Genomic DNA, 24,545 nt, shown 5'->3' on the forward strand with positions numbered 1-24,545 from the left:
GATACACTACCAGTCAAACATTTGGACACACTTTCCCATTCACTTGTATGAGAAAATGTGTCAAAACGTTTGACTGGTAGTGTATATTCAATGCTTGTAAAGATGTTTGCAGGACAGGCCTTTAACCAATAAATGAACTGACAGACAGGAAAAGCAATCAATTGTCCGAACCAAAGTCAAGACCAGACTTGTCCTCTTGTTTTTGTGATGGTTGAATCAGGGAAATATCACTCTAACACTCCTGTAGCCAAAGCTAAAGTTGTAGTTTAACTCCTTTTTCTGAGTGCATAACAATTTCACCTTCAACTCAGTGCCCGATTCTCCCGTCCTTTGAGAGCGACAATAAAACGCAGAGCAAAGGACAATATTACTTATCAGGAGCACGGGGTGTCATGGTCAAAGCCATCGTTATTTGATACGCACGTTAAAAGAAATGCCTCTCAGTGATAAGGAAGGTGATAAAGTCAAATATTATCTGCCTCTCCTGTGTTAAACCATCACCTCCCCTCATTGTTTTCGTGTGTAATTACTCCTCAGACTCCTGTTTCTCCTGCAGACCTCCCATCATCTCTTACATTCCCCTTCTTTCACCACATTTTGTTTTCCTCGTCTCTCTGCCAAAGTGAAAAAGCCCCCTCGTCCGTCCAGCAATCTCAGTCTGCTTTCTTTGCTCTTTCGATCTCATTTTCATGCTCTGCAAACACTCGCGCACATTTAACACACACGCACACACAAGGAGGAAGTACCTCTGCATTTCCCCCCCCCCCGTCAAACAATAACACTGTGAAACTCTGGGTATTATTTTAGCAGCCGTCCACCACTTTATCTGCTCTCCACAATACTTCCTCTCCCACTGACTCACACATCCTGCCTGGGAGGGGGCGAGAGAGGCAGCGAGAGAATTACATGGGAATATAGAGAGAGAGAGAGAGGGGTGGGAGAGAGAGAAATGCAGAGTGCAGGAGGGAGAAATAGCCGTGTTTTGTCTTCCAGCGAGAGGAGCGAGGGAGGAGGAAGAGAGGAAAAGGAGGGAGAGGGGATGTGAGGATCGTCGGTTGGTCAGAACCTGCCAGCTACTCCTCAGATGGACATCAGCTCTTTGCACGCTTCTCAGATGTCTCAGATGTTGCTGACTTCACAAGACCGGGTTCTTTCTCAAAACCTCAACCGGCTTAAGGAAGGAAAGAAAAGGATAGAGTTGTCGAGGAGGCGATTCATCTAGAAAAGGAGGGCTTTAAGAAGTCCTTGTGGTTGCGTGAGCGCGTTTGAACTTGAACTCGGGGAATCAGGGATGCTCAGAACTGGGCTGGAATCAGTTTGACAGCGGATGCTTCAACCTGCAGAGTCTGGTAGGTTTAAAACTCTTGCGTTTCCAGATTTTGCTGACTCGTTAAAGACTAAAAGTTCAACTTGACTTCTCTTTAAAAACTTTAAAGATTTACCTCTTGGAACTTCCCCAACAAATCTGAAGTTTTCAGGCGTGTAGAGTCAACAGTAGCCATGCTTTCATCCTCCCAGGGAGGGGTTGGGGAGCACATGATACATTTTTTCACCCTGGTTCCCAATCTTTTCATCCTCTTCTTTACAATCTTTCAATCTCCAAGCCTTGTACGAGTCTTACTCTTCTTTCCAATTCCCGTATCCGAAATGTTCCCGTCCTTATCAGTGCTTTAGAGTCCAAATCTGTTTGTCTGGCATTCGTTCTGTACTGTATTGAGACTGTGTGTGACTCAGATTATGCGCGTTGACCTTTGCGGTATCAGTCAGCTGTTGCAGTTTCTGACCATTAAGTGGGACATTCCAGCAGACCCTTTCAGAGAGGCTCTTTCAGGGCTGCAAGACAGAGAATTCATAATTTCTCGGCCTTTGACAGCTGTCCAGAATTACCCGCTCTTCTTCTTTTTACTTGTTTGTTTCAGTTCTGTTCTCCTTATTCCACGGCATATGTTTGTTTGTATTTATCAAGATCAGCACCCTGAGAATTTATAAATAGAAACTTGCCGTGTCTTTCAAACATGATTGGATTTCAAGGTTGTTTGCGGTCGCTACAACAGCAGTCAAGTTGCTCATTATCTCAGTTTCCACATCTAGAACACGCTGTTTCCTCGTGTAAGCCAACAAAAACCAAGGTTCATGTGATTCCTGTTTGCGTGTTGTTCCAAGCAGAGACAGGTAGCCAACTGGGTTACCGTGTCAGAAACAGGAAAAGGGGGAATTCTTGGGATTATCAGCTTGTGCAGTTGGCCTTGGTAAATGCTACCTCGAACGGACAGTAACAGCCAGTACCTTGGTGTGTTTCCTGTGTCCTATAAATGAAAGAGCCTCAGACTTTATGGAGCCTCTGTAGCTGTCACTGAATACAGCTCGAACAAAAGCTTGGGAATCCTCTTTAACACTTGACTCCCCAAGAAACTCTGCCAGTGTGCCCATTTTTGGAACAGAACTGTATCCTTTCCTAGGTGGATGCTTGTCACTTAAGGTTGAACCCAAGTCTCTGTTGTATCTAGGCCACTCTGTCTTCTTAGACAACATCCTTGATAGTAAGCAGGTCGCCCCCAAACCCACACAATACAATCTGAAAGACCAACAAATGCCTTAAACCACAAGGTAGAAAGATTTATTTGTTGGTCTAAAGGCATCCAGACGACCTTACATCCTTAAATCATTCTTTAAGTACTTTCTTTGTAATTGTTTTTATAGGTATAACTCTATATTCAGGTAGATCTTATTTAGCTTTTATGTTTTAGAGTTTTGTAAATGACATATATTGTTTATATTTTAAGTTTTGGACAAGCTATATGATCCTTTGAACCTCTGGGAACTCTCTGGCTTTTACCTTTGTTTTTGACATTTGATAGACGAAGCCATTTATTGATGAATGATGAAGATATTTGAAGCTCTAGATTTATCCGACTGTCAGTTTTTACTCCCCCCTTCCGGAAGAAACAATATATTTTCTGTAGTTGGATGGACAAGTATGGCCTTGTTTTAACAACATTTTAATGACGCTATCTAGTCTATTGAGCATAAAAAGTTTAAACCAAATTTAACCCTGTTTGAAGCTGGACTAACTTTGGTCTGCTAATAACCAGGTGTTAATGAACAACTAACGTAAACAGAATACAAAGTGTCACAGCTTTAGTCATGCGTAAATGATGCAGTTTGTCAAACTATAAACCCTCAAATTTGTGGGATACAAGATTGCTGACCCCCCTCAAGCACTGCTCTGAGGAATTTGCTAAACTGCCATTGCTTATTTGGTCTGGAAGAACTTTCCCTTCTCTCCCGGCATGGCTACAAAACACTACAGTAGCTTTTCTTATCACATTCTTAAGTTGCAAAACTGAACATTCGAGTTTTGTTTTTATCATACTGAGGTCCACGTCTTACTTTGGCGTCACATCGTTTATTTTGGTTTCATAGTCATCAATCTCTCAGAACTAAACTGGGAGAAAAGAGGAGGTGGTGGTGAGAGGGGGGTCTGCTAGTGTTTGTGGTAGGTTCGATAATGGTATTTTTTCTGCTCGAGTTTGGATAGTTCCCACACATATTCATGCACACACACATACAGGCATATGCACACATACAGAAACACACACACAGGCTCTACATAAACTTTCTCAGGGGATAATTTAAGGACATTGTCAGCCGAGTCGAACAATCAGTGGGCTCAGATAGAAATCCCTCTTAAGGAGCTCAGAACCAGGAAACAAGGGTGTTTATTTTGGAAGTGGTTCTCCTGCTCCTGCTTTATCATAAACAATAATACTCAGAAATGGTCCTTTCCTTTCCCTCGTCGTGCCAGGGTCCGCATTCCTCTCCCAAAATCGTACCTCCAAAGTTTCCCCTGAAATACCCAGAATAGTCTCGTTTTACAGCTTTGTACTCTCAGTGTTGCAATAACCACCAAAGACACATTAAGGGACGGGGATCAAACCATTTAAAAAGCTCTCAGGTCTTTTGGGGTCAAAGCCCAAGTCAACAAAGACAAGTCAATTGAGACAATTCCATCAGGTTTGAGTTAAGTCTTAGGTTGAATGAGACAAACCCTAGTCAAGGACAAGTCTTGCTGTCTCTCAAATCTATTGAAATAAGATCAACTCAAGTTAGAGTCTCATCAAGTCTCATGTCAGGCTACTGGACAAGGGTCAAATAAAAAAAGGGAAGTCAAGCTCAACTTAAATATCAAGTACATCAAGACAAGTCCAAAGTAATTGAGTCTTTGCAAGTCTCGCGTCTATTGAAACAATTATAACTAAAGTTGGACTCAAGTCAAGACAAGCCAAGTCAGTCCAAGTAAGGACTTGTCAAGTGTCTAATCAAACGAGTCTAATTGATTGATTACCAAATCTTGGTAATAATCATGTTGATCAATAAAGTCCAATTCAATTGAGTCTTGTCAAGTCTTAAGTCAAACAAGCCACCCCCAAATAAAGTTTGATTCTTGTCAAGTTCCAATTCTCTAAATATAAGTTGGAGTCAATTGAGTCTTGTCAAGTTTCAAGTCTACTGGGACAAGTTTAAGAGTCAAGCGCAAGTCTAGACAAGCCTCAAGTCAGTTGAGAAAGATTCAAGACAAGTCAGAGTCCTGTTGGATTTCAAGGCAACTGAGACAGTCCAAATTAAGTTTGAGTCTTGTTAAGTATCAATTGTCTTAAGATAAGTCAGAATCAATTGGGTCTGGTCAAGTCTCAAGTCAATTGAGCCACACCAAAGTCAGTTTCCAGTCGTCCTAAGTTTCAAGTCAATCGAGAAAAGTGTCAGGAGTCAAGCGCAAGTCCAGACAAGTCTAGACATGTCTAGCAAGTCAAGTGACTAATCAAACGAGTCTAATTCAAATCTTGTTAATAATCATGTCAATCATGTCAAGTCCAAGTTAATCTTTAGTCTTGTCAGTTCTGAGGTCATTTGAGCCACACAGAAATTGGTCTATCCCAGTCTATTGAGACCCATTAAGTTTCATGTCAATCAAGAAACAAGTTGAAGTGAGTCTACCCGAGTGTCAAGTCACTTGCAAGTCTTGTTAGGTTTGTGGTCAATCAAGACTTGTCCAAGTTGTGTCCTTAGTCAGGTGAGTCCAATAAAGTCTTAAGTCATCTAATCAAGTCTATGTTGTGGTGCATCTAAGTGAAGAGAGGTCTTACATGTCTCAACTCAGTCAAAGTCAAGCGTGAGTATTGTCCAGTCAGCAGCTTTCATTGTTTTCATGCTCTGTATGTTAGTTTTATCCAACAGCAATATTCCCAACTGTGTGATAATCTGAAAGATATCCACATAATGGTCCTTTCAGACTCGTAACATTTTTTACCTGACTGTGCGTTCTCTCTTTCCTATCCTTGTTTCCAGTTTTTTTTAGACTCTATTTTTGTTTCTCTTTCTGTCTCGCAGCCACTCACACACACAGACGCACACTGTCTGCAGGGGGTTGAATTGAATCTGGCCGGCATATGGGATCGGAAGTCTGTATAAGGGAATTAGTGAATATCATGGGATACGCTGGAATGTCTGGCTCCAGATCTGACTGCAGAACATATTGTACATGTTAGATGAGTTTTTAATGGCAGCCCAGCAGAAGGGCAAACAAGTTGTTTCCACAGGATTTGGGTTGGCAAGGTATCACTGGTAAGGCTTAAGTTTTATGGGAGCCCTGATCATCTGAGACACTTACAACTGAGGCTGCAAATAAGGCTGTCATCTCAGCCGCCTAGCCTCAGTCAATCATTTCATTTAGGCAAGAAATATAGTCGTGCTTCAGATTGGTATCCTGCAGTCAAACATGATGAGGTTGCAAAATGGAAAAAGTGACTTGCTGTAGAAAACGGAAATTACATTAGCCGTCAGGGGAAAAGGATGACAACTTTAATTTATGTATGTTGCACATGTACCTATAGAATGAAGTTACACACTGCAGCTTATATATATTTGGCCAACGTTTTAAAGCTTACCTGCCTATATTTAGACTGTAAGTCACTCCCCAGTTGTTATCAGTGCAAACAGGCCGCAAATCTTTCAAACTATCCAGTTTAATGGTGACGTCCAAACAAAAGTACGGGTCGTAAACGTGGTCAGAGGCATATCTTTTATTACAACACATCTAAGTACATTGAAGCTCTGTTAGCAGGATAAAACTGCTACATACAAATCCATATTTTGTACAGTTCAAGTCATTTAATATCAATGACGGTAGACCACCTCTAAAGTAGAGATAGACCGATATGTTTTTTTCAGGGCCGATACCAATACCGATTATTAGTATTCAAGGAGGCCGATAACCAATATCTGAAGCAACTTTGTTTAAATGCCTTTAAGCATATGCATCAGAGCCAAAATAACCCAGTTTTAAATTGATCTCTTATCGGCCGTCGGATTAAAAAAAAAAATAATAATAATTTTTTTTTTTTTTAATTTCACCAAAAAAAAGGCCGATGCCGATATGCATCAAAATGCCGAATATCGGTGCCGATAATCGGCCTGGCTGATAATCTGTCTATCCCTACTCTAAAGTTAACGTAATTTAACTCCATAGCACCAAAAATGCAGCCAATTAAAAGACTTGAATGTGGAATTAGGTCATCTCTGTTTTAAACTTTCAGGAAGGCAGGATTAATTGTAGGGCTGTTTTAGTCTTAGGGCGCATTCACAGCTAAAGTCCGTTTGTTTGGTCCGAATCAAAGACCAAATTGTTACAATGTTGCATTTTGCCTTTTGTGTGTCTCTGCAAATGTCAGACAGTTTTTTAGTTTGTTTCCTGTATTTGGTCTGGCTTTAAGTCCGTTTATCTTCTCACCAGAATCAAACCGGGCTGTGGTTCGTTTGAAAACAGACCGAGACCCGTCTTTTCTAGCGGACCACGGTCCGGTTGTTTCATTCCGGCATTCGCACCACCTAAACGAACCGCACCGAGGGGACAAACGCTCCAGGGTTCGGTTCAAATCCATTTTGATGGTACACTGACTTGTCATAGGCAGAATTGCACGTCTTTCATTCTCGCTAAGTGCCCCAAATATCTGTTCTTGCACTACAGCACAACTTTCTGTCAGACTTCTTCTGCAGCCGGTCTTAGCTCAGCATTTTTAGTACAGACACCATGGCAGAGGAGAGACTGGATGCTGACAGAGGCAACAAAGAAATTGGGTGTTGTCAGTGTTATCAAATGTTATGTTAATAGATGAGAAATGTCAGCACAATCCAATTATATGATGCACCATAATAAGACATGTAAACGGGCTCAAAGTGGTGTTAGACAAGGTTGCATTAAAATTTTTATTGAACTTCTGTACGTCATCATTTCTTGTTGTCGTTGAGCCTCACCCGAGCTTCTCCCTCTCCTCTCCACAGGCGCAGCGTTCCCGTCATCCGGCCTCACTCCTGGCACCTGGCAAAGCTATCGGAGCTGCCCCTCCCACCCCCTCCCCCTCCACCATCTCCTCCTCCTCCACTGCCCTGCCGAGCCACTGCCGACTCCCCTCCTCTCCCCCCTCCTCCCCCTCTGTCTGCCATGCAGCTCCACCCCGGCCCCTACACACTACCCTGGCACACAACTGACAACAGGTGAGAGGACTTCAATCAGACAATACTGACTGACTCTTACTGATCACGTCTTTAATGGAACTGTTAAGTTGTTTTACAGCTTTATAAAAGACAAATATAGTCTCTTCTTTTGGCTAACTTCCTTATTTTATTGTATCTGAAGTTATTTCAGTTTGACCTAAAAGAAACTTGCCTAACGTGGGAATTTAAACGCACAGCCATTGTGTCATACTGTAGGTTTCAATCTCACACTGTGAGCACATGACATCTTAGGACACTGGGTGTAAGTCACTGCGGGGGTTTTTTGGTCCCTGTGAGTCTTCCCCAAAGTCCAACAGTTGCCGGGAAACAGGTGACATCACCGTGTTCTAAAGTCAACACTGCCCACGCAGGAAGCCCATTGGTCTATTTTAGGATTCTATTTAAACATTCCGAAGTGATAACCAATCGGACCTGTTCTTTGTCTGACTGTCAGACTTTGGGGGCCAGGTTCAGGTTTTTAGTTGTGATGGTGAAATCTTTTTGTTGGCCCGAGAATGAGTCATTTAAAAATTGTCCTAACTTTAGTTTCAAACTTTCAAACTTCAAAGTTTCCAGCATAAAAGCCCTAAAATGTGTTCAGCCAAAAGATACTGGTCATATCACACCAACCGAAGCTGTAATTAGCAGTGTCTTTTCAGAGTTTGCTAACATTAGCTAACATTAGCCAGCAAAAGATGCTGGTCACACTACACCAATTAAAGCTGTAGTTAGCAGTGTCTTTTCAGAGTTTGCTAACATTAGCTAACATTAGCCACCAAAAGATTCTGGTCACACTACACCGATTGAAGCTGTAATTAGCAGTGTCTTTTCAGAGTTTGCTAACATTAGCTAACATTAGCCACCAAAAGATACTGGTCCTACCACACCAACTGAAGCTGTAATTAGAAGTGTCTTTTCAGAGTTTGCTAACATTAGCTAACATTAGGCACCAAAAGATGCTGGTCATACTACTCCAATTGAAACTGTAATTAGCAGTGTCTTTTCAGAGTTTGCTAGCATTAGCTAACATTAGCCACCAAAAGATGCTGGTCATACAACACCAATTGAAACTGTAATTAGCAGTGTTTTTTCAGAGTTTTCTAACATTAGCTAACATTAGCTACCAAAAAATACTGGTCATACTACACCGATCGAAGCTGTAATTAGCAGTGTCTTTTCAGAGTTTGCTAACATTAGCTAACATTAGCCACCAAAAGGTTTTGGTCATACCACACCGATCGAAGCTGTAATTAGCAGTGTCTTTTCAGAGTTTGCTAACATTAATTTCATTACTGATGCATTTGATCATTACTAAAGGTGTTAGATGTGCCAAATGCCAATAGTGAGATCTTCAGATTTCTTCTTTGACTTGACTTTGAAAAAGTCCAAAAAGGGACTTAAATGTTTAATCTGTGATAAAAACAGTTGCTTTATTTTAGTCTGTTGATTACACAACTAATTGTTTCAGCTCTAAATGTAATGATGCATGATTTCAAACCACAGTGAAACAATTAGAACAAAAGACATTTGTTTGTGCAGCCAGGTTAAAAAAAAAGAAGGTATGTGTGCACAGTAGTCTTTGTTTGAAGTATGATCTCACAAAGCTAAACTGTAATCCTTTAGAGAGAAAGAGGAAGTTACCAAAGTCGCTTTATTGACTCACAATAAAAATAGTCTGTCTTTGTTTGTCAGCTTCATGGAACGTCAGCGCCGTCTTCTGTTCTCCTTTTGATAACAATCAGTGATATAATGTACCGCTATTAGATTTAATAGTCCCACGTGGATTAGATAGCAGTGTGTGTGTGTGTGTGTGTGTGCGGGTCTCTTATTCCCACAGTTTTCCCTGCCTGATCTCATCTCGCAAACACACACACACACACACAGCATCTGATGAGGAGGCTGCTCCCGGCATAACTCTGGACAATAGCATGTGACTCCCAGAACATGTGGACAAAGAGAGGAAGACATTCAGTAAACTGTGTTTGTGTGAAGGAGAGTGACATTTTGTACAGTCTGCATATGTGTGTTTGTGTTTTTGTGGAAGTGCTAAAACTAAATATGTAATTGTTTAAGGATAAAACACAAGTTTGTGAGTTTATCTGATGCCACACGGAGAATCAACCCAATCTGTATTTGTGTATGCGGGTTTGTCTGTGTCAACCCTCACACTCACATGTTCCACATTGCCGTCTGATTGGGCAGGGGTGACTGTGATTTCCTGTCCAGCTCCCGTCTCATTTCCTCTCTTCCTCTCTCTGTCACCCAGGTCAAATCTATACAGCAGCCTCTCCTCTCTCATTCATTGCTCACTTCCTTCAAAGGCAATTTTCTCATGCAGATAATGGAACCTTTCCCCCTTGAGTGTGTTCTTCTTTTGTTATAAAACACTGATACCAAGTTGCAAGTTTTTGCTCTTAATCTAGGATGTACTTTACAGTTGTTCTGCCATTTTTTAAATACATCCTGTACAGTTTCAGGCAGCCATTGTTGTCAGCCATCATTCTGTCTTATGTAGCTTTGTCCAAAAAGTTTGGATTGTTTAGGATTTTTTTTAACAATAATAAGGCCGTTAGAATTAGAAGGAAACAGAAGGAGGATGGTGATGTGCAAGATAGGTCACAGGTCACATTAAAAGCAGGGACGTTCTGGTTGAATGGCACGCAGGTTTTAGTTTAGCAACCACATGTATTAATGTATTTATGAGACTGATTGTATGTCAGCATTTTCTTTCTCTTGAGGTTTAAAGGTTTATCCCTTTTTTTGAGTAATAAGGTTTTTTGGGAGGCTCACTTTGTCTGAGTCAGGCCTCTAAGGATAGTGGTTGCCATGTGTTGTCCAGATTGTAAAGCCCTGAGGTGAAAGTTTTAGTTGGTACTGACTAAACAATGAGAAAGTCCATGCTTTTTAATCAATTCAAAACTTAACAGACCCACTATCCAGCAGAATGAAACAAATTTGTTTTGATTTATGTCACATAATCATTCCATAAATGTTTTTCAATCATTTTGCGATGAAACCACATTTGATGTAAAGGAGATGGGACAGGAAGAATCCACAAGGAGAAGAAAGGAATGAAAGAGGAAGAGAGGAATCAAGGGATGACTTAGAGATTTTGACTCCGGGCAGTGGGAGTTGATGAGGAGGAAATCCCTCTCCCCCTTAAGAGGCTTCCTCCAAGGGTCTTTAAAAACCCACGGGGCTGCTGTGGATCTTTGGCTCAGGATTGATAGAAAACAGATTCCCCAGCTGTACAGTTCAAAAGTTTTATTGCAGAGCATATACTGTATATGTCTTGGGGGAACATCACATTTTGCCACTTTAAAATTAAAGATGACTTATTGTATGTAGTTTCGAAACATGTTAACAATTAGAATTTTGCTCAGGGGAAATGTTAGTCTTAGATTTTTCTATAATAACTATAAAATGTCAGACAACATGGCCAAAAGCCCATTACAAGTTCCAAGAGGTCAAGCTGAAGTATAACAGTCCGAAAGGGTTGATTGACATCTGTTTCTAAAACACTTAAATCATACTTCTTTATCTCCATGTCTTTGCAGTGACTTGTCCCTGCAGTGGGGTCAGCTGTCCAGACCTTACTCCTCCACTGACAGAAGCAGTTCCCTGGGCTCCATGGAGAGCTTGGACACACCAACACCCACCACACATCCGTATTCAGACTCTCAGAACTCACCCGTTGATCCCACCCTCTTCAACAACAAAAGAGACTCTGCCTACAGCTCATTCTCCGCCAGCTCAAACACATCCGACTACGCAACAGTGCCCCTAAGGCCTGGTGAGGCCTGCTCCATGGATAACCTCCTCCAGAGTCTCGGGCCGGCTTGTCGAGGCTACCCTGTTGGTGATACCTCAACCCTGGGAAGTACGTGTGGTGAAGTCCTGGATGAGACACAGCTTATTGTACTGAAGTCCAGGTCTTTGACCAGGCCAAGACCAAGGCCTGTGGAGGTAAAAGAGAGGCCCTCCTCCTGCTGTTATGAGGAGGAGCGGAGGGGAGAAGATTTTGAAATCATAAGGAATGGAGAAATAGGACCTGAGAGAAAGAAGAGCCCTCCTCAGCCTCCAACCAGGAAGGACAGTTTTAGGGCAACCCGGAGCCGCCCTAATTCCACTAATAAACGTTGCACTTCTGCTCCTATTGAAGTTTCCAATGTGTCTTCTTACTATGAGGAAAACAAGTCCCCTTTGAATGTTGGTATGGGAATCCATAATGGCTTCTCTGCACCAGAAGAAGGTGGCAAAACTGTGATTTTCAAAGAGGATACCTTGGACACACACTGTATCCAAAGACAGACTAAAGATATCAGACATATCAGATGTGACACTAGTGCTAATAAAGACTGTAATACGGACACCTCCTCAGATAAACTCTCTGAACCAGTGACAGCCTCCCTAAACCCCTTCAGCTCCTCCAGCCCTGATTCCTTACCAGCAGAATCCTCTCTGGAGGGTCAAGGGCAGACTCATATCGAAGACTCTGAGAACAAGCACTCTTCTCGGGACCTGCACCGGCACAGTGCCCCTGAGAAGCTCCTTGCTACCCAACTTCAGCTTTTGCAGTTTGACAGCGACGGCTCTTCATTGGAGCCTTACAATCAGTCAAACCCTTCTGAGCGCTCCTTGTCCCCTTGTAGTAGCCAGTGGTCCCATTCATCACTCCAGGGGGAAGACAAAGATGCTTCTCAAAACCACCTCCACACCCCAAACAAATTGGGTGGTAGCCGTTGCTCCACCCCAGGATCTGTGTTCTTGGAAGGGAATGATGATGATCTAGGTTTAAGTGAGAGGCTGGAAGGAATTAGTGTTAATGGAGTGTCCTCGCCCTCAGTTGAGCATCACCACCCTTGGGGTCGCTCTGTGAGCGTACCAGGTGACCCCACGGGATCATCCACCCAAGGAAGGTTGATCTCTGACCAAATACTTGAGAGAGACTTTGAGCCGCTTAGTGCTGCTGGCAGTGTTGACACCTTGCTGGAGGAGCAGAGAGCAGCGGACAGAGTAAGAAGCGAAGGTAAAAAAGTTGAGGATGTAGAAGGAGAAAGCGATATGAGGAAGTCAAACTCATCCAGGAATCATCGTCGCAACCGGCGTCGTAGCGAGCGATTTGCTACCAACCTCCGTAATGAGATCCAGAGGAAAAAGGCTCAGCTTCAGAGAAGCCATGGCCCAGGAAAATTGCTTTGTAGTGGGGAAACTGTCCAGGAAGAAGAGGTTCCAGATCTCAATGAAGAGGGGCCAGAACCAGATCTGTCTGTCCAGGAAAGGAGTACTAAAGTTGCATTTACCTTGCCTTCTAGTCCCCAAGACACCCACACCACAGCACAAGTTGAGAAATCAAACACCTCGAATGAATCAAACCATGATGTCTTGCAGACTCAGCCTCAAGCAACAACCTTCTCACAAAGCAACAATCAATCCAGATCTGTCCAGATTCTGGACCCAGGAGTTCCTAGTTTCGGTGTTGGTATCAGAGTTGTGGAGGAACCTGCTCCTGCTGGCAAAGCCCGCCGCTGGCGCTGGACCCCTGAGCATAAACTCCAACCAGAACCAGAACCAGACCGAAGGTCTGGAGTCTTAGGTGAGAGGGTGTTGGGAGTTACAGGGTCAAGGCATGGAGTTTGTGCCTTCACCTCCTCATCCACTTCCTCCTACAGTCGCTCATCTTCCTGTTCTCGGATGGACGAGTCAGATATCCTTCCATTTGCAGATAGAATGAAGTTTTTTGAGGAGACTAGCAAGGGTATGTCAGGGTCAAATGGGTCAAGTATGACGAGTCGCAGGCAGAACAGACCCTCCCAGTGTCCGGAGCTTCAGGGAGGGGAGCTTAGACAGCACCCAACACAAAGGAGATACTCCTACCAGGGCGGCCTTCAACAAGAAACTGCCCTGCTTCTAAGCACTGTAGAAGCCAGAAGGATGTCTGTGAGTACCAGCAGAGAGAGGCAGAGAGAGAGGGAGAGGGACCAAGCAAGAGAACGGGAGGAGAGGGCAAGGGAGAGGGAGGTGAGGTTGAGAGAAAGGGAGAGGCAACAGGAGAAGGAAAGACAGGAGAGGGAATTAGAAATGGAGAGGGCAAGACTGAGAGAGATTCAGCGAGAGAGGGAACGAGAGGAGAGGCTGAGAGAGTGGGAGAGGGAAAGAGAGAGTGAGCTTGAGTTGGAAAGAGAAAAAGAGATGGAGAGGGCCAGAGAGAAGGAGAGTCTCAAGAAAGAAAGGGAGAAGGAGCTTGAGAGAGCGAGAGAAAAGGAAAGGGAAGAAGATGCTCAGCTTGCCTCACATCAGGACTTTTATGGCAGGTCTGGCATCAAAGACAAAGATCAAGACTTCCAACACAAGGACGACTTCCACGACTTTCAGCCCAAGCCTCAGGCCTTTTCTCATAGTCAAACCCAGAATCAAGTACCGCGATCAGCTTTTTATCCAGTCAACACCTCTTCCCAGCCATTGGAGAACCAGCAACTTCTTCATCAGGGATACCCAGCAAGAATCTACACACCTACAGAGGTATGAATGCTCTCACTCAAAAATTCCAGTCTTATACTTGCCTGCAACAAAATGTCCATGAACACATCCTTGTAAAACTATTTGGCCCTATTTTAATAGCACAAGCACAGAGCAGTAGGTCTTGGGCGTAGGCATCTCCAAGCATTGCCTCGATTGGTACAGAATGCATCGATGTGAACACACAACACAGGTTGCCCAGTTAGCTCTCAATGGAGTCTCTAGTTGTGGGATCTGGTTTATAAACTTGTGATTGTTGTCAGGTTTATAGACAAGAATGGACAGGGGTTTAATGTCTGGAGTGAGTTGTAGTATCCATCAGTGGCATTTGGGCTTGAAATATGTTCCACATGAGGTGCACTGAGCATGAAGAACATTGGCCTTAGTTGCTAATGCGTTAGCATCGTGTCAGAAGGAATTGTCAAGTCATTACACTTCCATCATCAGTCATTTTGATAATAACGTTGGATGCAAAGGTTTGGACCAAGTGACAAGCGCAAAGGAATAGGGAATAGGATGCTAGCCATAATGGTGGGTTGATGGAGGCTCACAGTATGAGGACTAAAGTTGGTGGCCAAGGCAGGCCACCTATGTGTAATATTTGTTGACCACAAAATAACTTTTTGTCCCAACGGTTAATGTCGAACCCTGGATAAAGGAATTCCTATATTCATAAGACCTGAAAAAAATCGTGAATCATTTTTCAAGCAGAAAAATAAATCTGTCAGCAATTCTAAATGTGTCCGTTAACGACATGTATACAAGCCGCCTGGCCTCAAAACCGACAGCAGGCCTGCTAAGCTTAATAACAGCCTGTGTCCCAGAAGCACTGAAAGTAACGCCTTTTAGAGTTGAAACATAAACTTTGCAGTTCGCTGAAATCAGACTGCGGTTTAGGGCTGAACTGAAACGACCACTGGAGACTGAAATCTATCTTGATTCTTTAGAACCAGCAACAGAAAGGGATCGAGTGGCCAAACTTGGATGTTGGAGCTAAGTGTCCGCTCGGTCCAAGTCCTCCGTGGTTGAACAGTTGGTTTGAAGTTGAACTTCGCATCCTGCATGTGGTCGATGTCTGAAATTCTCATTGAAAGCACAGCAGATCTTTGAAATAGCTCGTAGAACTGAGGGAGATTGGGCAACAGCGGCGGACACTTGTGTCAGCGATAATAGCGGCGTTGGGTTACATGTCTACCGCAAACTGATTCACATGTTTTGGCAGGGGGGGCAGCACCTCGACTGCACTTTAACCTATTAGTAACCTCATCATCTGACACTGAGCAAAGCCAAACCGACATTTGTTTTGGAATAAATCTATCATGAATTCAGCATTTTTTTGGTTCAATCTTACACAGCTTTTGGTGTTTTCTCAGAGGAGCTTTGAACCCCAACTTCCTCCATGTTGGGATTGTTTTCCCTTCAAAGGTGGTTGGTTTAATGTCTTGGTGATAACCCCATGAGATTGATATTACTTTATATGTGCTGCTGACAATTTCCAATGTCTTTAATAGTAACAGATGTGCTGACTTCTAAATGTCCTTTTTCTCAAACAAAGAACAAAAGTCAAAAAACAGAAGTAGTATTAAAAAAACGTTGATTCTGTTGGATGTCTGCTTAAAGGAGTAGGCAAGGCTCAAGAAATTCACTGCTCTCTGCATAATAATGGTCTGTTTTACTTCTAGCTGTTCAACAATGGAGGCCAAAAGAAGTTATAAATCACTTAATGCCCCTTAAACCCCAGAGGCTAAGAATTTAAATACAGTGAAGCAATCCAGGTACTTGTGGTTTAGAGTGTATTATCACAAACTTATCTGATGTTACCATTTTATGGATTTTATTCTCTGTCGACAGCAAGTGACGGCCAAATATGTTAAACTCTCATCCCACCATTCCAACAAAAACACCATCTGAATGTTCACATTTACATTACAGACAGGAAATATCTGCGTACCCCACTGGTGTGTTTGTGCAGCTTATCACAGCCTCTGCTTCTGCATCTATTGACTGATGTATCTCTGACCAGTAATGTGAAAGCAATGAGTTTGTGGTGGGTTAATAACCAAGGTCAAAGTGCAGATTTATCCAATTTTGTAGCTATAATAAGCAAAGCCTCATTTTATTTTGAGGTCAGAAGCAAAGCGCTTTCATTGGGAGGTTTAAATGAAAGAAATGGAAGTCCAAATTCAGCAGAGAAATATCTCCAACTCAATTGACCTCATCATCATTGAAGTATATAGCAAGGTGGAGCAACACCCAAATTGAAGCCTTCCTCCATTCCATTTGGTGTTAATAACCGGCTTTAAATGTCTTCCACAGACGTATCCCGCCCGGCAACAGGAAACAGCCAAGCTCAACAGGAAGTACAGCCTGACTGAGAGGTGAGCTATTTCCTTTCGCAAAAAGAGAACATAAACAGACACTTACATACATAAGTCTTTTTCTGACCTTTTTATCTCGTAACATTTGTGAATGTGACAAAGCAATGCAGAAACACACTCGCTCTATCTCTGTCTGATTGTCTATGAGTGAGTCTCTGGAGACTTTAGGTGGGGTCGCTCCATTGTGCCCTGACGGGCGGAAATCCCACTCAGTCATGCCTGGCTGTGATTTGACTGTAATGAGCTCTAAGTGTGTGGGGCAATCATCCATGCTTAAAATGTGACCATAATGATATGTGGTTGGATGGTGATTTCTGTATGTTAGGATGTCGGCCTCTACTCATATTTGACCTGAGACGGGAACAGTTCAGTGAGTCTGGAATGCAAAAAAAGGGACATTTAGTGTAATTTATCCACTTTCTCTGTCCAGCTGTGTTTGTTTTATAAAGTGGGTTTCTCAAGGAAATGTGTCTTTAAAAATCTCATCCCTATTAACCCCAGAGACCCCAAAAATCTAGCTTTATATATTAGATGAAAGAATCCCACAATATTTTAACTGAAATTTGGAACAATTTTGTTTATTTTGCATTAGAGTGTGAAAACTAGTGAGTAAGTAGGCAAAGAATTCTGATCAGGTAACAGAAGTAATGGATCAACATTAAAAAAAAAGTACTCAAGAAATGGTTGAAATAATAAGTTTGCTAAAAGTAATGGATATACTGTTCAAATGATGATATTTAACTAATGACTTAGCAGTTTAAACGATTAGCTAAACATAATTCGTAAACAGTTCAAACAATTAGCTAAAAGTAGTCAAAAATTGATTTAAATTATGAGCTAAAGTAATTGGAAAAATTGTTGAAATGTCTAAAATAGCTAAAAGTTCTGGATAAATAGTTAGCTAAAATAATTGGAGTATATGTAGTGTACAATAAACATTTGAAATAGTTAGCTTAGAGAAATGACTTAGAAAGTTAGCAAAAAGTATTGGATAAACAGTTGAAATAGTTAGCTAAAAAGTGTTTTTTTTTAAAAAGCTAGCTTAGAGAAATGATTGAAATTGTTAGCTTAAAGTGGTGGATAAAGAGTTGAAATAGTTAGCTAAAAAGTGTTTAAAAAAAGCTAGCTTAGAGAAATGATTGAAACTGTTAGCTTAAAGTGTTGGATAAATACTTAGCTAAAATAATTGTATAGACATTTGAAAACGGTGCTAAAAGTATATGATGAGCTGTTGAAGTAGTTAGCTTAGAGAAATGGCTAAATTAGCTAAAAGAATAGTGGAAATAGTTAGCTAAAAGTAATGAATAAGTGGTTTAAATCGTTAGCTTAGAGAAATGACTAGTCAGCTAGTTAGCTAAAACTGTTGGATAAACAGTGTAAAAGGGAAGCTAAAAAGTGTTGGGGGGGGGAGTCAAAATAGTTAGCTTAGAGAAATGATTGAAATAGTTATCTAAAAGAATTGGATAAACAGTTAAAGAAAATAGTTCACCAAAAGAAATGGCTGAAATGGTTAGCGCAAAGAAATGACTTAAGTAGTAATTATTGCTGACACAACCAGCCTCAATATTGACACTTTAATTGAGAACCACTGCTGCAGAGTAACAGGTGCTTTCCTGCCTCTTTGTAGCCCCTTTATTCTGTTGTTGTGTGTTTATAAAGAAATATATTGTTTTTTCACAGGGATTACTCAAGCTGGAGACGAGAGTCCAGACCTCCAGAGAGCGTTAATCAGTATCATCAGCCCCCCCACCAGGGTCGATGGAGCTCCAGGCAGGTGGATGAACGCAGTGATGACCATAACGGCTACGCGTTCCCTCCCCCGCCTGCTCCTCTCTCACTCCGAGGACGAGCCATGTCTGAAAATGACCTCCGTTTCGACAGCAGCCACCGCTGGTCGCCGTCCATTTCTGTGACGACCAGTCAGACGCTGAACGAGGTGGAGGAAGGAGCGGGCGGATTCAGGGGAGGAGAAGCTGCCAGCACCGCTCGGCCAAACAGGAAGAAGACGCCGCCTCCCCCGAGACCACCGCCCCCAAAGTGGGAGCAGTTCCACCGCAGGCGTGCGTCCCACCACACCCTCTTCTCCTCCCCGTCTTTTTCTGCTGCTCCTCACTCCATCCCTCCCTGCTCCATCTCTTCGTCTGAAACATCCAGACAGCGGTCCTACAGTCTTCCTCCAGACAGGCAGGATGTGTCGGAGGGCTGCCGGCGCTGCAACTGCAGTCAAACCCAGCAGCAGACGTTTTCGCACGCCTCGTCCAATCAGAACCAACCGCAGATTCAGGAACACGCCTTCTCCCACGCTCCGTCCAATCAGAACCAGGTTGAATTTCAGGAGCAGCCTTTTACAGTTGCTCCGCCCAGTCCCATGTTCTCCAGACGGGCCTTCAGACCGGTGGCTCCGCCCCAGAGCGAGAGGGACCTGAGGAGCATGTATGGAGAACAGCAGGAGAGGGTGGAGGATTTGTCGCCACTACCTCCCCCTCCTCTTCCACCAACAGAGAGCAGGTACAGTCAAACATTTCTAAGTTATGTTGTTAATTTTTTTAATTCAATCATATATTTATGCGATAATAAACTTTGTGTGTCTCTGCAGCGTATGCGAGGAGAACATCAGCCCCAGCCCCGACCGTGACCGAGTTACTCTGAAACCTCAGTCTAACATGAGACCAGGAGCCGAGTGGGAGAGAACCCCATCTCCCAGAGTTCATAGCGAGTCCACACTTCCACCTGTCTTAGAAAATGGAGGCGTCGACACAGCTTTACCTCCTGAGTCCTACTTCTCCATCGACTACGAGCAGCAGCAGCAGCTCAGTATGAACTTCCAGAGCGTCGACCAGCAGAAGATCCCAGAACCAGGAACAGAATCAGAGACGACCCTCAGCCCGAGTCCCGCGCACAGCCTGGACGCTGACCTGGACATCCCAATGGAAACGGACATCGACGACTTCCAGGAGGACGAGGGGCTTCCAACGGAGGACGAGCCGATCACCAGTGAGCTCCCGTGCTTCGCTCTACCGGTTACGGTCCTGGAGACGGATATCGACACCTTACCGGACTCTGAGGCCTCGCCGCCCTGCAGGACGAGGGCGGAGAGCAGCTCTGTGGAGGAGGAGCTGGAGGCCGGGGAGAGCAGCAGAGAGAGGCTGAGCCTGGAGGAGCTCTTCCCCCAGAGCAGTGAGGGGGAGTCGGGCACGGAGTGCTGGAGAGGAGCCTACAATGCCACGGAGCACAACACCGACAGCCTGGATAGGTAACGAGAGAGAGGCTTAAGCCTGAGGGGTGGAATGTGTGTGTCTGTGTGTGTGTGTGGTGCATTAATTACACAGGCCATTTGATTTGTACAAGACCTAACTGTTCCTGTCACTAAGCTTATTCCCTGTTTCCCACAACCTCTGCAGAGCACCTTCACACAGCCAGCTCCTTTCTCCTCTCCTTGTTAACGTTCGTGAAGTGTTTGTTTCGGCCGACACAGGTGCCAGAACGGCAGTTGTTGCCACGTATGACAGAAAGTCCTGCAGAGCTCAGATGAAAACGAACAGGAGCTGCAAAGATTGAGGGATTATTTGTTGAGATACAGCTTCTTGAATGTGAATATTTTTTGGATTCTTACTGACCCTCTGATCCTCTCTGGGCTGCGGACGAAATAAGACATTTGAGGTTGTCTTCTGGGCTTTTGGAAAGCGTTTTATAGACCGATAACAGATTAAAAGACGGTGAACAAACAGTCAGTTGCAGCTCTATTTTAACCCTTGGGAACCATGTCAGTTAAGGAATCTTTGTCGCATATTTTTAGCATGTAAAGTCCACGTCATGTGACCCAGTGTCCTCAAATCAATGTCAGATGTCAACACTCACTTGGACGTCGTGGACCTTCTGCGTGGAGTTTGCATGTTCTCCCCATGCATGCGTTGGTTCCCTCCGGGTACTCCGGCTTCCTCCCATAGTCCAAAGCTTGTTGGGTTCATTGGTGACTCTAAATTGCCGGTCGGTGTGAGCGTGAAAGGTTATCTGTCTCTACGTGATTGACAGGTGATCTGTCTAACCCCGCCTCCTGCCCAATGACAGCTGGGTTAGGCTCCAGCTTCCTCGCGACCTTGAACAGGATAAGCGGTATAGATGATGGATTGATGGATGGGTTTGAATCATCCATTAAAGAGTAAATATTGAAAGGAGGCTGGAGTTCAAACGTTAACTGGCAGTTTGGGTCAGTTAACATGCACACACTGAAAAAACTAAACTAACAGATTAAGCGTAAACATTTATTTATTCGTAAAGATTTTTGGGAGCTTTGTTTAGGACAGCTGAGGAGAGACAGGAAACGTGGGGAGTAGAGAGTGAGGGATGACATGCAGACCGAATCAAACCTGCGAACCTGCAGTATGTCGACGAACCTCTATGCACGGGGCTCCTCCAACCGAGCTAAACCAGCGCCCCAAGCGTAAAGGTTTATAAAATAGACAAAAAAAAAAAGACACAAACCTTTGGTTTAGTTTAAAAGTTAAAAGCAGAGTATTTAATGAAAGTTGATAAATCAATGGAGCTGTAAACAAAATCAGACTCTTGAAATGTGATAAACAAAACACGTTTTCATCTTTAAATCTTGATCAGGAACCCTGTGCAAAAAAATCATCTCATTAAGTAAAATTAAGGTGAAATATTTGCAAAAATATACACAATAAAGCCGAACTAGCCCCCAAAACACACTTTAAATTAAGTATAATTTATGCATGTATAAAGACAATAATGCATGAAAACATAAACATTGAATAAGGTTTATATTTATACTTGAAAGTCATTTAAAAGTTCCAATCAGAAATGATCTATTCCCTTTTTATTCTTTGTATCAGGTAGATTTGAATTCTTTAATATTGTTTGCATGTTTATATATATTTTTCTTTCATTTATTTGTCTGTAGTTGAAATGTTTCCCACATGTCTGTTGTTTCCGTCTTGTCTCATATAACTTACAGCGTTTCTTGTTTATGCACTCTCCTCTAATCGCTGTATTTTACGGCCGTGTGTCTGTTCAGTCGCTCCGCTCCGCGTTTCATCTCTGCGTAAATAAAATAAACTCCTCTCTCCTCTGTTTCCTCTCTGACAGGCGGTCGGGCGCGAGCTCCAGCTGTTCGTCCTATTACAGCACGTCTGCAGCCAAGGCTCAGCTCCTGTCCCAGATGAAGGACTTCACCGACAACAGAGAGAGGGACGAGGACGACGAGCTGACGTACAAGGTAACGCGGACGGCTGCTGTCCTGCTGCTTAGCGTCTGAAATCTATTATATGTGCTCTTTTTAGTCAGTAACATGATGATGATGTCGTTCTGTGTTGCAGAAACAGCTGATGGAGAGCCTCCGTAAGAAACTGGGCGTGCTGAGAGAAGCTCAGAGGGGGCTGCAGGAGGACATCAGAGCCAACGCAACGCTGGGAGAGGAGGTGAGGAGAGAATTCAACCTCTTAAAACTTAAACATTTAAGTCTGTGTGAGGATGTTAAATAACTCTGTCTGCATCCTCAGGTGGAGAACATGGTGGTGTCCGTGTGCAAACCCAACGAGGTGGACAAGTTCCGCATGTTCATCGGCGACCTGGACAAGGTGGTGAGTCTGCTGCTGTCGCTGTCCGGGAGGCTGCTGAGGGTGGAGACCACGCTGGATACACTGGACCCCGACACGGAGCACCACGAGAGGGTGAGGAGGGAAAACAGGGAGGAGAGGAAGGGCAGGGGGGGGTTAAAGACGGCCTTTAAATACACAAGAATAATGTCCTAAATGTAGTCACACAAACATCATCTCATCCTCTCGCTGCCCTCTAGCTCCCCCTGCTGGAGAAGAAGCGTCAGCTCATGAGGCAGCTGTCCGAGGCTCAGGACCTGAAGGACCATGTGGACCGCAGAGAGCAGGCCGTCAGCCGGGTGCTGGCCCGCTGCCTCTCCCCCGAGCAGCACAGAGACTACAGGTACAACATAATACACCTTTTTCATCTACTCTTATGTATGTTATGTGTGGGGTGTTGTTAAGAACTATAACGCATGCTAAATAAAGTTTAATGTAGATTCACAGCACTTTCTAGCTCTTTGATTGTAACCTAGTTTCTCTTCCTCTGTAGCCACTTTGTGAAGATGAAGGCCGCCCTGCTGGTGGAGCAGCGGCAGCTGGAGGACAAGATCCGGCTGGGAGAGGAGCAGCTGCGGGGGCTGAGGGAGAGTCTGGGGCTGGGGCTGGGAATCGGAATGGGAATGTCGCTGGGATACGGACATTATTGATAGACTGAAACCCTAAAGAGATGCAGGAGCAGGGTGTGTAGCCAGGTTCAAGCCAAGTTTCTTGAAGGAATAGTTTGATTTTGGGACAGGTCCTTATTTACTTTCTTCCACTCACTCTTTTTATGTCGTTTTGACTTCCTGGAGGCTTTATGCTAAGCTAAGCTAACCATTTCCTGTCCGTACTTCAAAGACTGTATGTAAGAAGTGGACGAAGCCTTTCAGTTTTAAAAATGAAGCCAATGCCGAGCGCCTTGAAGCTGCATTCTTTCTAATGACCAGCAGCGGGCAAAAGTGTGATATATAGAAGTCTATGAGAAAATCAGCCAACTTCCCACTTGATTTATTACTCCAGTGAACATTTTCTTTGGATTTTATGGTCTCAGTTGCTAGTGTGCAAGTCTTCTTCAATACAGGAAGACGTTTATTTTGTAAATTAAAGTCCCATTTAGGCATTACAATAGATAATTACGCAAATATATTCTTTAGGGGCGTGGCTGCTTTGTGATTGACGCTCTACAAGGCAACAAAAAATGTCTTTGCCGTTTGGTTTTACTAAAAGACGCTTTGAGAAGTGTTTTGGGGTATTTACATTTTTTTCAAAGCCTGTGTCTTGCTAGCCAAATTAGCATCACAATTTGTACCTTGCTAACCAAGCTAAAGCTAGCCTAGCTCATAATTTAGAGTTTGCCAACCCTCCCTTGCTCCCTCTTTAGCTACAAATTCTCATCCAAATATGGTCACTTCAGGCTCCAAAAAACCAAGATGGCTGCCAAAATGCCAAAATAGAGGCTTCAAATAGTGGCTAAGTACACTTTTTATATAGAGTTTTTGCCTTAGCTTCAACTTTAGCGCTCAACAATGTCAAAGTATTCCTTTAAGCCTTCACAGAGATGTAGATGCTGAAGTTCCAGGACCAAAAACAAACAGCTAAATGAAAAGAGGGGAAAGACGCGACTCCGACACCAAATGAAGGCCAAGACCAAAACAGGAGGCACAAGTCTAAGGTGTCAGAAAGATAAACGACTAGAGCCAAGGAAAGAAGACTAAAGAAGAAGAAAGTTGAACATGGACTCAAAACAACTTCAAGAAGACGACGTTATCCCCAAGTGTCCCTTAAGAAAATGACCAAAATGCAAAAACCTTAAAAAAAGAATGTAAAGTTTATAAAGTAAGGATGTATAAAGATTATAACCTCTGCTTCACAATATGTGCCTGAAACATGTACTGTAACACTAACAACACTAACCAGTATCACACCACGTTGCCAAAGACATTTTCGCTTGATGAATGTGTCACTGAGATGCTGCTTTTTGTGTGTTTTGTATTTAAATCTCCTGGTTCAGAGAATCAAAGGAGGGTTTTTTTTCTGGTGCTTCACACCAAGAAACTGTGTTTCCGTTAACTAAACTAAAACGGCTTTTTTGCAGCATTATTGGGAAGTTAGTGTTATTTTCTTTCTGTTGCTGGCTGACACCTGCATTCAGCGTTACATATACTGTTTATCTACCATAATATCATCACTTTGTATTCCCATTACTGTATTATCTGTGGAGTTTGAGACCCCACATTCGTTATACTGTCACATATTAACGGTTATGTACAGAGGACACTTTGTTTATAATGTATACGATGTGTATATAGTGATTTCGAGGTTTGAAGCGACTGGAATCGGTTGTAAAAATTGGTTGTAAAAGATAGACAAGAAGACTGAAGAGTGAAGTTTACTTAATGTTTCTGACAGGGAATGAATCCCGGGGGAGGTGCAGTTTTTGTCGTTAGCTTGATCAAAAGTTTAGTGACGCTTTTAAAATGCAAACCGCCATTTTCTTACAGCC

At 43.2% G+C, this 24,545-nt stretch overlaps 1 protein-coding gene across 1 annotated transcript in view; it reads left to right on the top strand.

The window, feature by feature from the left end:
• Window positions 1-24,148, top strand: part of shroom4 (shroom family member 4) — a 71,021-nt gene extending 46,873 nt beyond the window's left edge. Inside the window, exons 3-12 of the mRNA XM_069672229.1 lie at window positions 7,339-7,551; window positions 11,109-14,073; window positions 16,387-16,448; window positions 18,129-18,956; window positions 19,045-19,701; window positions 21,552-21,681; window positions 21,782-21,883; window positions 21,965-22,135; window positions 22,261-22,403; window positions 22,554-24,148. Coding sequence (XP_069528330.1) covers window positions 7,339-7,551; window positions 11,109-14,073; window positions 16,387-16,448; window positions 18,129-18,956; window positions 19,045-19,701; window positions 21,552-21,681; window positions 21,782-21,883; window positions 21,965-22,135; window positions 22,261-22,403; window positions 22,554-22,710 — 5,428 coding nt within the window. The 3' untranslated portion in view covers window positions 22,711-24,148. The remainder of the gene's footprint in view (window positions 1-7,338; window positions 7,552-11,108; window positions 14,074-16,386; window positions 16,449-18,128; window positions 18,957-19,044; window positions 19,702-21,551; window positions 21,682-21,781; window positions 21,884-21,964; window positions 22,136-22,260; window positions 22,404-22,553) is intronic.
• The last annotated feature ends 397 nt before the right edge of the window (window positions 24,149-24,545 follow it).

The sequence above is a fragment of the Semicossyphus pulcher genome, unplaced genomic scaffold, assembly GCF_022749685.1.
Source record: "Semicossyphus pulcher isolate SPU_LCO1_2020_fin unplaced genomic scaffold, fSemPul1.0.p SCAF_21, whole genome shotgun sequence".
In the NCBI taxonomy this organism is placed as follows: Eukaryota; Metazoa; Chordata; class Actinopteri; order Labriformes; family Labridae; genus Semicossyphus; species Semicossyphus pulcher.